Below are 14591 nucleotides of genomic sequence, written 5' to 3' on the forward strand. Positions count from 1 at the left end.
CAAAGTGGGTTCCTCGTCATCGAACATGACATTACTTTTGTTAAGTCAGGTTTAAATTATTGTATGTGTTCTATTCAGTTATCAGTTTGTATTTGTATGTGATGCTTTAACCCTTGAGAAAGATGTAATCCAAAATGGTGGGTTTTCATTTCTTTCTGGAGTATGTTTGTCATTTTTTTTTAAACATGGTTTCAATCCTCCAATCTGCTCTGCAAAGCTTAAAAACTGATAGGTTTAGAATATTTACAAGAGTAGAGTAAGAAAGCTTATTACAGAGAAAAGACAAAAGCTTTAATTGAAATTATAACAAAACATAGTGTCTAACCCCGAAATAAATGAGAAAAAATTACAAGTAATGATATTGCCTTACTGTACACTTGTATGGTACTTAAAATATTAAAGAAAATATTAATTCAGAGTAGAAATAGTTGATGAACAGAATAAGAAAAAGTACTTGTATAATTTAACATGTCTTTTAATTGGCAATATTTTGTGGTTTTTTTAATCTAGAAATTTTGGGCATTTAATGATCTTGAAAAAAAAACATTCTTAACCAGTTGTTTTTTTTTTCATCATGATAGAGCAATTTTATTTGCAGTTCTGATATATCTTTTGTTGATTAATATTAACATTATAGTTATCATCAATTTTCAGAATGACCATGTTATACAGTGTTTGGAAAACGATGGAGATATTTCTCCTGGAAGAGTTAAATATGTACCATTCAGATTTTTTCCTCTTGAGGCCAAGACCTATCTGGTTTGTTCAACATGAGTTTTTCTCTAGCTCTAACGAGATCTGTCTGAAGGTTTCCTAGTAATTCTAGGTTAATATATAAATGATAACTCAGGATCTTACTGCATTTTCTATTTGACCAAATGTTTGTTACATTTGTAGAAATATGTTAATTTGATTGAGTTAGAATAATGAAAATGTTTCTTAATGTGAAATTGTTTCTTATAAATCGTGCTCAAGCTCAAAAGATTCAGTTGAAATTGTAACAGAAATAAATTATTTATAATGTTTTTTTACTGTACACAAGTACTGTTGAAAGGTTTAAAGGAAAGATAAATTCAGATTAGAGAATTAATCCATATAGTGTGACACCCGTTCATATGCAACCTAACTAAAAATTATTGTTATATTAAAAACTTAGAACTAATTATTATTGAGACTTTAAGGTTTTTGCCATCAGAAAAGAATGAATTGTATCTTGTTGCACCAATGATTCATAATTCCAGACTTTCTTGCAACTAAAGAAAAGAAACTTGAATACATTTCTGTTACTTGTAGTTCCAGTCCCAGTATGAAGTTCAGCTAGTTTTGAAATTAGTTAAAGTTTTGTGTGTCTCCTTCTAGCCAATAAAGTTAGTTTGTTTATTAAAGAGATAAGATGAAATCATAAATACAATCCAGTTAGGTGCAGGAATAAAGATTTATTATAGAGTTGGTAGACACTATATGTAGGGATGGCGAAGGTATTCAATAGGCATAATACAGATATGCACACTAAAAAATCAACAAGGACAGAGGATTTTACTTTAAAAGATGATTGCCACTCACTTTCATTTGTTTCTTTATTTAACAAAGCCAAAAACAAGGCAAGAAACCATCGCTAAGATACCAAACCATCACTAAGATACCAACCCACCAAATTGTTCATCTTCCTTCTTGTTTCAGTCAAGATAACTCTCCAACTACTTTATCACTAATGTCAGTTTAAACCTAAATCCACTCTGTGTGTTACTGAATAGTGCTCTATGTCATCACTTAGTTGTAATAACTAAAAGTAATTTAAAAAATCGTAATTCTAGTGTAAATGATGTTATCATTACCTCTTGAAGTTAGCTTTTTTATAGAAATCTGGTGTTCAATTAAAAAGCTGAAGTACATGGTGAAACAGGAACTATCAGCCAATAATAGATGACTGTAACACGTTGAATACACAATGATTTGTACACAATACAGTTGGTGTCTTTAGTGATCGAACCCCTATATAATGTATGAAGTGAAAGAGTAAAAAAAAACAACACATATAATATTAGATTTTATTACACACATTCATAGAATACACTAAAAAAATGACAGAAAACAAGTAATAAAAACATTTTGTAAATGTAAAATGATGTAGGAATGGCAGTGCCAAAAAGAATGCAAACATAAATATAGGGATGATAAAGCTATACATAGGTCATCCTGACATGATTTTCAATATTATAAATTAATGTTACACTGTAAAAAGCATACTTGACTTTAATATTAGTGCAGTTGGAAGTTATATATTCCTGAATGTCGGTATACAGTTTCTTTATTATAATATAATGGTCACGTCAGGATAGACATCAATGTATTTTAACTAAGAGCCTAGGACTTATATATAAGGAAAGTCAAGTTGAGTTCAAACATGACTTGGTTATTACAGACTATTACTACAAGGGCACTTGAATTGTACTCGTGCACATTACAGTGTAACATTAAATTTTAATATTGAAAGTAATGTAGGGATGATCTATGTATAGCTGTATCATCCCTATATTTATGTTTGGACTTATATATAAGAAAAGTCAAGTTGAGTTCAAACATGACTTGGTTATTACAGACTATTACTACAAGGTCACTTGAATTGTACTCGTGCATTTTACAGTGTAACATTAAATTTTAATATTGAAAGTAATGTAGGGATGATCTATGTATAGCTGTATCATCCCTATATTCTTGTTTGCATTCTTTTGGCACTACCATCCCTACATCATTTTGCATTTACAAAATGTTTTTTATTACTTGTAATGAACATTAATTACTCATTTATTACTTTTGCAACATATCAAGCCATTTAAAGCACTTGGAGGTTATAATAGATAAAACAAAACAATACATTTACTGTAATTTAATTTATAGGGTGTTTTAAAGATAAAATCCTTAAAAAAGAATGTGTAAATTTAAACTTATTTGATGGAAAGTATATCATTGTAATATTTTATTATTATTAACCTTTGACCAAAGCAAGCTACCTATATGAATCAGAACAGAAAAAATTAACTTAGTTATTAATGTATACCTGACTTACCAGTTTAACTAAGTGTGTTAAATGTCATAAACAGAAGCTTGTAATTTCTGTTGCATCTTGATCAAAGAATATATAATCAAATTATACTTTAGGCAGTGCATTATTTTCATTTGTTACTATATTTAATTTATCAGTTTGCATTTAGTTTATAATGCAATTCAAGGTGTTTGATAATTATTTTGAAACTTTTCTGGATAAGTCTCCAAATGTAACTTAGCTTCCAGCCAATTATGTCTCTCAGTTGTTTGTTTTATACCATCTGTAATTTGTAGATTAATTTTATTGTAATTGACAATAATTTATTATCAAAATTATAAATTTCAATGTTTTATGTTACTCTTTTGTTTTACTTTTAACATTTATCGGTTCCCTTAACCTACATTTTATATGCATATTACTTAATCCTGTTATTGAAGTGTTTTTAGAAATGTAATTATGTAAGGAAACCACCCATACTTAATCGGTTCTTCCAACTTTCCACAGCTGCAACATATGTAACACAATATTTTTGATGAATACGTTTAAGTTGTTTGTTCTATGTTATCTAGCTTCTATCACCAGAAACATTTGACCAAAATCATTTTTCAAAATAGAACTTGTCCATATCATTCATAAGATCTTAAAGTGTAAAAAAAGAAAAAACATTACTGATTTTGATATTCATTTTCTTTTTGATGTATAATTAATTTTTTTTCTAAATTAGGTGAATGCCTCATTTCAATTTGATGGAAAAATGGAGACTGTCATGTTTCAGGAAGACGTTTTTGATCCTAGGACCATCGAAGCTACATGTGCTATCTCATCCTGCTCTGATAAAGAACATTTTTTAAACTTTTTTTCCCAAGAGGTTTGGTTATATTTAATATTTGTTTACTCATCTTTTATTGGAATATTCAATAGAACAATTTTACAAAAACAAGTTGGATATAAATGTTGATAGTTTATAGAGTTATCAGAAACAAGCTCTTACAAGAACACAGGTAGAATTAATGAAATTTATAATAGTATGCCTCACTTTGTAGTGTTAAGACCTGTGATATTGTATTCTTGACATTATCCTAAGAATTTAATTGTTTTATTTCATATTAACTGAAGTACGTGCAGCTACTGGAGTTTTTGTGACATGTTGTTTCATTATAACTTAAATATAAAAATAGTCCCACAGTATTATCATGTTAGCACATAGTTGAAACTAACTTAACTTCTATATGTTTTATGAAAAGTTGGTATATTTAATCCATAGCTTCAGTTGGGTTTTCTCTCAATGAAACCACAAGAAGAAGTAAACATTGAAATTTATCTAGAAGTGAATGTTTCTTTTTTTTGCGATTGTTTGTTAAGATATAAGTTGAAAGATAAAATACAAGTTTACTTTGCAAAAATTGTTTATATTGTCTAGGTATTTGGGGTTATCAAGGAAAATAATTTTTTGCTTTTTTAAGTAATAGTTAATTCTTTAAAAAACCATAAATGTGAAATATGATAATATGGCTATTTACATTATTTATTTTATGTCATAACATTGGAATGGTAATTAGGTATGTAACGTTTCACTTTTAATTCTTTTGAAACTTTAGCAGTAGGTTTACTGGCTAATCCATGAATACAAATGCCTATCTCAAGTACATCTATATTTGTAAAATCTTTATCAGTTGTGTTTTCTTGGCTACTAATATTGATGTGAAAGTTCCATTTTGTTTATTACTACTATCTATAAGTATGCAACTCATATCTGAAATATTTAATTCTATTGTGAATTGCTCTGAGGTTAACACATTAATTAATAGGAATTTTACTACTCTGCAGTTAATATGTTTTGAAGCACGATGGTATAAAGAAGTTTATAATCTTTTGTAGGATATTCAGCTTTCTAGAGATGTTATTTTCTTTGGGAACATCCCTGTTAGGGCCCTGGAAAGAAGGATTGTAGTGATAACTAACAACTCCATGCGAGATATTCACTTCTTCTGGCATCCAGTAGACATTCTAGGAGTGGAGGTGATAGAACTTAAAAATAGGTTTATGTATATTTAAATTAGACTATATCTTAGTAATACCTTAATGTATGAATATCATATCACAGAAAACTGATGATGTACCTGTATATCTTGCTAAATATGTGTGTAGTCTGTAACTCTGTGGCTGAACCTTTTAATTCCAGCTATTTTAATGTTGGAATTTTAACAAGCTTCATCTGAGGTTTATCTTGAATATCCTGTGTCAATCAATATGCTATTTTTCAGTTTGGAACTTTGATCAAATATAAACGTGCGTACATTTAATAATATTGATTTGGTATGACATTTATGTAAAAGAACTTTGAGAACCTAAAATTTCTAACTTATTTTGATTTATAATGATTTTTATATTGAATTTTAGATTGAATTGTTTAGATTCTTCTTACATTTTGAAATTTGCTTCTTAGCTCCTGATTGATCCAAAACAAGGACTCCTGGCAGCAGGTGACAAAATAACTTGTAAAGTAATGATATACTGTATATCAGGTCCAACTATAGTGGAGGTAGACTTATGCTGCACAACAGAGGTCAGCTAAAATATTTAAATTTTAGTATATGTTTGGTAGTTTCTTATTGAATTGTTAAATTTGGCAGTGTTTTAATAATAAATGTGCTCATTTTAGGTCACCTTTGTTAATATGCTACGTCAGGAAGGTTACAACATTTGACTTCTCTGCTTTCTCCATTAATGGTTGTTTTTGTAGCTTCTGCTTCTAAGGATGGAGTTGTGAATAATAAGTGTGTTCTCGGACATACGTACATATATACCTCTGCAGTAAAAGTTATATATTGAAAAAAATCTATCTTCGCATTTATTTACCAATCTATTATCAAATGTTATGCAATTCAGTTTGAGTATCTATCATTTAATACACTGGATTGTAATATCATATTAAAAATCATTCATTTTTTTTAAATCATATTTTCAAGAGAGAGAGAGAGAGAGAGGTTTTGTAATTCAATACTCTCATTTTCATGCTCAAGCTTTTGCCTAACAAAATGATTTGGAAATTAAAAGTATGAGATATGAAACAGGTACACTGTTACAATTATTAGAAGAAATGTTGAACTTGCATATAGTTTTCACTGCACTGAGAGAATGATGACCTAATAGGTGAGAATTAAGTGTATAATTCTTACTTCATATATTCTTTTAAAATTACAAGTTTCGTTAATACTTTAGGTGTACTATGTGTTTTATTTTTGTAGGTGTTTATATCTTGTTTTATGTAATCTATACCATTTATTGCTCATAACCTATTTCCTGCTCCTTTTTGCTTGTGATCATCATAGGTCTGATGTTTTTGCCCTCAACGTATCATGTGTTCTTTATCACCGTACCTCTGTTATCCTGTATCCCAATCGTAGTTCTTCCCAGGATGTCAGTTGCTTACAACGGTGATATCTCCTTTCCAACACTTTCCCTATCTTCTATTTCCTATTTATAATCCTGTTCAGATTTTATTAGAATTCTATGTCCTGTGCCTGTTCTCAGGTGTTATATTACCCACACACCTTCTTTCCGTGGCTTTCATTCCTGTTTAATTTTTTCCATTGGAACCCTTCTTCTTCAAGAGATATTTCACCTGCCACCCTCACAGGTTGGATTTGCCAGATTATCAAATTGGCTTATTCTTTCTGGTTTCCCTATTCCCAACGTTTTTTCCAGGTGTCATCTCATCAAATATAGCACTTTACCTTTTTACCTGACTTTTCATTTCTGTTATTCTTTGGAAGACATCAACCAGGCTTTCCTGTGGACCACACCAACCACATTCATCTCATTTCCTGCATCATGTGTCCATGTCTTCCTCATCTGGATATTGCATACCACTTGTTACCATACTCCACACATCAGGTCAAATGTGAGTGGATAAGTTTTTTATATTTCTATATCTCCCTTGCAGGCTCACAAAATTTTCTATATTGTATCCCACTCTGTGGTGAGTGGTGCCTGTCCAGGTATACTAATTCTTAAATCTGCACTGTATGGCCTTTAAGGTCTATAATGCTCACTGTTCTGCAAGATTGGCTTGCTTGTAGGTTCATCTTTGTGGTGTGTTGCATCACAGTTATGCTCATCCCAAACTGTACACTCATGGACTAGCATGTGTAAAGCAGGGAAGGGATTATTGCCCATCTCTTCATTCCTGGCTAGATCCTTCAGGTTTGGTCTGCTTTTCAAAATAGGATCCAAGGTCATCCATTGTACTTTCTCCAGTAATGCATTTCTCTGGACTCCCCCCCCTCTTCCGGTGGAGTAAGGGAATCCTTGTCACTTACCAGCTCCTAGCTACCGGGGTAGTGGACCATGGAGGCTTCCTCCTGGGTATGCTCCTTCCCACTCAGTTGAGAGTAAGGCATTGGTAATCTGCTGGTGTAGATGGTATGTACTCTCCTATTATTGTAAACCTGATGTACAATTCCAGATGCTGATTGGTTTTGGATTGGATGAATCCACCACAAGCAGTTCACCCCTCCAGCTGGGAACTCTCCTTCCTACTGCCACCTGGAGGTTGGTTCCTGGGTGTGCTGGTGTTGGTTGGAGCTGGACTGGCCAACTAAGTCCTTACATATGTGGTTGGGCTGGGACTCTCCTCCTACTGTGGACTGGATGATAAATTTCCAATGCTGCATGATTTTGGACTGGTTTTGTCCCTCCACATTGCATTCCACCTTCCTACTTTTGCCCAGATGTTGGATTCCCTGATGGCTGGTGTTGGTTGCATACTAGGTCTGCTCATATGCTGGCCTGGGTTCTTGGAAAGGAAGTATTCTTTCCTTTCTGGTTTCTGGGTCTGAGGTGAAGATGGTTGGGACCATCTTCCTACTGTGGACTGGATGTTCCATTCCCGGTACTTCTGGTTTTGGATTGGACTTTACCTACCAATTATAGTCCAATGCACCCTAGCCACTCCACACCAACGGTACATCTGTGTGACTATCAGGTGTGCCCCCTTTTCTGCCAGTTTGTTGACATGTTCATTCATCAAGGGCAATGAGTGTGTGTTTCTTCTTCATTGAGGTGTCACACTACATGAGTTTTCTTCAGATGCTTTCTGAGGGGTGCTCATATAGGTAATTTTGCACTGGTCCCTCCACCAGATTATTGTGGGATTCTAGCTATTATGTGAGAGGAGGTAAGATATCATATTGGAAACTATAATTTACCTACACTGAAAATGTTTTTCTGACAGATACCTACTGACAGAATCCTCATTTCCAGTAATTCTTTTGTACATAATCTTGAAGTGAAGATTGTGTTATACAGCATAGAGGGAGTCAGCTGTGTTAGGAGGCTGTGTCACACTCCTATTGGTGGAGGGTTGGAACATGCTTATTTGCATGCTACAACACAGTAGTACCTTGTCAAAGCATGTGGAGGTAGATGGGAGTATCTAGACTAGTGGCACTAAAGCTATTATGTGAGAGGAGGTAATTACCTATCGGAAATACATTTTCAGTGTAAGAAAATTATAACTCACACTATTGTGTGCTAGCAGTTTTTTCTATAGCCTTCTAAGTTTTATTAATGAAACTGCAACACTAACCAGAATTTGCTAGTTAATTTCAAGTTATCTTTTCTATGAAATAATCTAGAACAGTACCACAATATAAATGAAATAATATATTTTACTGAATAAAAAGGTAGCTAAAGCAAAGTTTTTATTTATCACAGTTTTTATTTTACAATATTGATATCTATACTTTTTATTTGATGACAAGGTAATAATAACCCTCTGACCAATTTTCAACCTTTTTTCTTGAAGGCAAAAGAAAAACATGATCCTTGGAATTGTAATTTTTTCAAATTTTTGAATAGCTTTTTACCTTGTGGCTCCACGTATCTGCATTCATTCATTCCATCAAAAGTTTTTCAGCAAAGTTCCCCAATGATATCTTCAAGTTTTTTATAAAAAGGTAAAGTTCAAAAGTTTGTCTTTTTTTATGTTGTTTGTACTGTTATTGTCTAACAAGCTGAGGTACCCTTAATTTGTCTGAGTTATAAACTTAGAAAAAATGTGTGGGTGGATGCTATGATAAATGACAAAATCCTAACTTTCACACAATTTATTTATAATATAAAATATTATTACAGTATTCATTATTACCTCACCAAAGGTTTTGTATAAGCTTTAATAACTCAATATGTATATACTAAAAGCATGGTATACACTGTGCGATGGTCAGGTTGACTTTGTAGGAAGAGGTATCAGACAAAGTAGTGGCAGTTGGTGTGCTATCTGTTGCCTGCTTTTAACACCCACCTCTTAATGTCCTTCTACAGTGTTTCACGTAATTAATTAATGGTCATTGGCTGCAGAAGTATTTTACAGGCTGAAGTTGAAAGGTCATGGGTCAAAGTAGGAAGTGGGTATAACTCAAGAAATGGCTATTTGTATCAACCTTGTGGTGGCTGTTGGAGTAGAAACTTCAGCTGAGTTTATGTATTATTGCAATAGTGGTGGCCATTTTTTTCATTGCATTCCTTCTGAGATATATAAGGTGTTTGTGTGCTCTCCCCCCACACTGTGTGTATATTGTGTTATAGAAAATTGAATAATTTCTGTGTGCGTAAGGATCTGGTGTCATCTATGAATGTAGTTAACATTAACTTATGTCAAAGATAATAAATGCTCAATAACAGTAATAATGAGGGTGGAGAGGGTTATGAACCTCCATTAACATGTCCTTTGTTCCAAACTATCATCCTACAAAGTTTGATTGAGATTGGCCCAGTGACCTGGGAGTAGTTAGATAACATACAGACAGACAAAGACTTTTTGCTTTATATTTATGTAGAAAATAATATAAGAGGTTTTAATTGTAAAATGCTTTGTTTAATAGTGAAGTTCTGTAAATTTTTATTTAAAAAGCTGCTTGCAAGCCGTAGAATGAAAAAATAGAAACAGTAATAATTATATTTAGAACACAAGCATGATAACTTATAGGAAACTACTTTGTCTGGCTCTGAAGTGTCATATGTTATAAATAAAAGAAGTGTGATAAAGTGTATATATATTTCACTCTACAATTCAAGATGCTCACATCAAAATGCTAGAAATATTCTTCTTGACATACAAGAGATAGACCAAATACAAGTACGTTTGTCTTGTGCAGATGGACTTTAATGTTACTTGGTGTGTTTGTCCATGCACAAAAAATAAATTTTATCATTGTAATTTTTCCAAAAGACTTGGCATGTTTTTTTTAAATTTCATGCAAAATAACTTCGGCTTCTTTTTAAGATACAATAAAATAACATTAATTTTTAAATACATCTCAGCCTAAAGTACATCATTATTTAACTGATTTGGTGGATCAAATTGTGATGTAAAGTGCAGACATGTCATTGCCTATGTATTGTAGACCATTACTTATGTACTGCATGTTTCAGAGGATCTCTAGATACTACCACAGATAACACAACTGAAGTCACACATGATGACAATATACAATATGTGGAGGAAGCACAAGTAATATTTTATGTTCTGGAAGATTTACTGAGGTTAGTAGATATATATAGAGGTTGAATATTCAGATTACCCTAGTTTCTAGATAAGTAAACCAACTGCACTGATTATCTCTAGAATGAATTTGATAAGGAGTATAAACATAACCTTTAGAAGAATAGTAGTGATTTTTTACCAAATATAGCAGGAAATACAAAAAACACATCTATTCTTGTTTTGAAAATTGCAAAAGTATGATATGAAATCCTTTGTATTATCAAGCAGTGTTAAAGGAAGATAAATATAAACCCTTATTAAATGTCTATTTTCTTTTTTTTTATGCTTTTAGGGATGTATTGGAAGACGACATATTCCTGAAAAAGGTAGCACATGTAATTTCCTATCCAATTCCATACTTCATTCAGCTGAAACAAAGTGATATTCAGATAATACCTAACATCAAAGGAGATTCTTCCTCAAATACTGGTAACCAAGATAAGAAAGAGGTAAAAATGATGATTTATTGTCCAATAAGTCAAACTTGTTCTTCAGTGATCATACTTTGGTTATTAGTTGTTGAAAGGTGTTGTGTGTCTTACTGGTGTTTCAACTAATGTCAATATTAACTTCTGATCAAAGCAGGATACCTATGTAGGTCAGAACTAAAAGTATGTACCTAATAATAAACATAGCTAATTACATATAATCAAATTATATTAATCATTGTGATCAGGACGTATTATTTTATCAATTGGGTATTCTCACTATTAACAACATTTTTGGTCAGTAACAATGATTGGCCAACTCCATATATTAATCAAAAAGTTCAGAATAATCATTATTAATAAACATAAAATTAAATTAGAAGTAATAAAAAAAGGAATATAGTGAATATTTTAGCCAATGCTGTGGTAATAGTTTCACACTGTGGTAAGAGTTATATTTGATTCAGCCAGTTTAGTAGATTTAAGTCCTAAATCCATGAATTAAATTAAAAAAGTGAAATAATCTTTATGGTAATAAATAATAATAATAATGAAATTAGAATTAGTTATAATAAATATAAAAAAACAATACTGTTAAAGAAAGGGCTATTGTTGCTAGAAAACTCACTACTCCACTAGCACTAGTTAAGTTCATGTAGCTAGAAATCTGGTTCATTCTTGTCCAAAATGAAAATCATTTCTTTATATTTTTTTTGTATCAGACAAGCTGGAATTATATGGTTGGAACTTTTGTTTTTGTAAATTATAAAACAAACAGGAATTATGTGGTAGGAACTTTTGTTTTTGTAAATTATAAAACAAGCAGGAATTATGTGGTTGGAACTTTTGTTTTTGTAAATTATAAAACAAACAGGAATTATATGGTTGGTACTTGTGTCTTTGTAAATTATAAAACAAACAGGAATTATGTGGTAGGAACTTTTGTTTTTGTAAATTATAAAACAAACAGGAATTATGTGGTAGGAACTTTTGTTTTTGTAAATTATAAAACAAGCAGGAATTATGTGGTTGGAACTTTTGTACTTTTAAATAAGCTATGTCTTAGCTTAGCTAGTAACAACACACACAGTAAGTTCATATGTATATGTTATATACATTCTGTAATTTTAATTTTCTTAATTTCATTTGTATTAGTGTAGTAAACAATGCCTATTAAACTGCTCTTTTTACAGGTTCCTCACACTAATTTTGTTGACTCAGAAGCTAGTGAAGAAGATACTAAGGACATTAACTATGAGTAAGAGAATATATGTTTAAGAGTAATGCTTTAAATATATATCAATTGCAAGTACATTATTTACTGACACATAAAACAGTAAACAAAAAATTTCTGAACAGTTGTAATGCAACTAGTTAGTCATAATGAAAAATAACAAGTTCTATGTAGGCTTCAAAAAAAAGGTATGATCCAATAGCCTGTAGATAATGAAGTTTAATTGTAACATATTCTAACACGCGGAGGGGTTTATCTAGCATGAAGGGTAAATGTGTTTTATGAAAAGAAATGGTCATTATCCAATAAAAATTCTTTAACTCCTCAGTGTTTCACTTTACAGCTTTAATAAGAGGTTGTTTATCTACTGAATACAAGTTTATGCTCTGTAGGGTGTTAACCTATTGATAAATCTGTAAGGTGAAACGTTGAAGAATTAAAGAATTTTTCACTAAATATTCATTGTTTTTCTTCATAAAACACTTAAAGGTGTTTTACACATTGTTAAATCTCAATATTACATATTTTAAACTGTGATGTCCAAATAAACAATGGTTTGTAGTGTATATTCAGGACTAAGTAAGACAGTAATAACAGTCTTTGTAAATTATAAAACAAGCAGAAATTATGTGGTAAAAATCTTTTGTTTTAGTAGATTATATAAAATTTATTGAGTGAACCAAACTGGCTAGATCAATAATCTCTGATGTGAAAATACAAGTTAAAATTAAATTATGTATTAGCTTAGCTAGTAATAACATACAAACACAGTAAGTTCATATGTACATATCACATAAATTCTGTATATTTAATTTTCTTAATTTCATTTACAGTAAACAGTGCTCATTAAACTTCTACTTTTACAGATTCCTCACACCTCATATATATATCTGATAAAAACAAGCTTTGCCGTAAATTGTTATTAACAGAATATTGTTAAGTTTGTTCCAGGGCATGACACAAATTATTTTACTTTTTCAGTTATAATTCATACAGTAGATGAGAAATAAACTACTGATATATACCTTTATATTCTTCATTTGAAACCTGCATCGATAAGTAACCAATATTTTAAGCCACAATTAAAACAACTATAAACTGTACTTTTTTCAAAGACACTAACTAGGTTTAATATACTGAAGAAGCATCGTATAAAACTGCTGCTAAAAAGAGCCTTGATATTTTCACGCAAATCAATGTTTAATGAAAATGTAAAAACGTTTCGTTGTATGTTGGTTATTCAAAACATAACTAAAGTAATTAAAAAAATAATCATCAAAATCATTTCTTAAGTAATTCTGAGAAATCTATTTCAATTTCAAATCTTAATGAAACACTCAATGGAACACTTAAAATATTAACGTACTGTTTCACTGTGAAGTTACTTTGAGAAGTTAAGAAGTCTTTTTACTGTAAAGTGCTTTTCATAGAAGAATAACTAATACAATAAATACTTTAAAACTGAATCATTGGTGTTGACCTGTTGTCATTTTAAAATCTGATGTGCTATTGTGGAACACAATAATTCATAAATTGCAAATTATATCAAATATGTTGTTCTGTATTATTAGTTGAAATCTAATGTTGTAAATATTGTGATAATTTGATTACCTTATGATAAAGATTGTAATAAAAATATTTCAGGAAAAACCTTAATAAAAAAAGATTAAGTTTTGCATTAAAAACAGAAATCACATGTTTTCTATAAAAATATGAAAATTCATTTCTTCTCATTTACAATTTTTGTCTAGAGTATTTCAATATATAACAGAATTATTCCTGAACATGGAAAACAAAAATGTACAGATATTTAAAACTTGTAAGAAAAATTAAAAACTAAATAAATGTAAATGTATAACCTCAAATTTCTGTGAAATGAAGCACAATTTTTCTAAAAAAAAACATTGAAACAAAATCACAAATATATTTTAAAAAGTTTCAACATTTCAGAGACACCTTTGGGACTTCACCTTGCTTATTTAATGACCTGGAGTTACTACTGGAGTCTGCTGTTTGGGATGTTATTCAAGATATTGGAAAATTGAAATTTTAACTTCATATACAGAATATTATATAAAATGTAATTAAAGGTTTTCTTGATGTAATTGTATCCTTAAAAACCATACTCAGTTTTATTAGTTTACCCTCTAGAAATAATTATCGTTATTATTACTGTTTCTTTTTTTCCTTTTAAAATGAAATACTCTAAATTAATATTAATAAGGTATGTGATATGTATTCTTTTTATTGTTTAATATTTGAGAAGCAGTATTATTAAAATGAAATTAGCAATCGACGTGTTCGAAGGAAAACGAAGTTTGATTATAAACAAGA

The 14591-nt window shown here is 30.6% G+C and overlaps 1 protein-coding gene across 1 annotated transcript in view; it reads left to right on the top strand.

The window, feature by feature from the left end:
- The window catches only part of LOC111086546 (cilia- and flagella-associated protein 65-like), a 47673-nt gene extending 33237 nt beyond the window's left edge, over window positions 1-14436 (top strand). The window contains exons 17-25 of the mRNA XM_022389757.1: window positions 655-759; window positions 3771-3914; window positions 4925-5065; window positions 5493-5612; window positions 8909-9006; window positions 10484-10594; window positions 10888-11044; window positions 12217-12281; window positions 14208-14436. Coding sequence (XP_022245465.1) covers window positions 655-759; window positions 3771-3914; window positions 4925-5065; window positions 5493-5612; window positions 8909-9006; window positions 10484-10594; window positions 10888-11044; window positions 12217-12281; window positions 14208-14310 — 1044 coding nt within the window. The 3' untranslated portion in view covers window positions 14311-14436. The remainder of the gene's footprint in view (window positions 1-654; window positions 760-3770; window positions 3915-4924; window positions 5066-5492; window positions 5613-8908; window positions 9007-10483; window positions 10595-10887; window positions 11045-12216; window positions 12282-14207) is intronic.
- The last annotated feature ends 155 nt before the right edge of the window (window positions 14437-14591 follow it).

The sequence above is a fragment of the Limulus polyphemus genome, unplaced genomic scaffold (assembly GCF_000517525.1).
Source record: "Limulus polyphemus unplaced genomic scaffold, Limulus_polyphemus-2.1.2 Scaffold1178, whole genome shotgun sequence".
Lineage (NCBI taxonomy): Eukaryota > Metazoa > Arthropoda > Merostomata > Xiphosura > Limulidae > Limulus > Limulus polyphemus.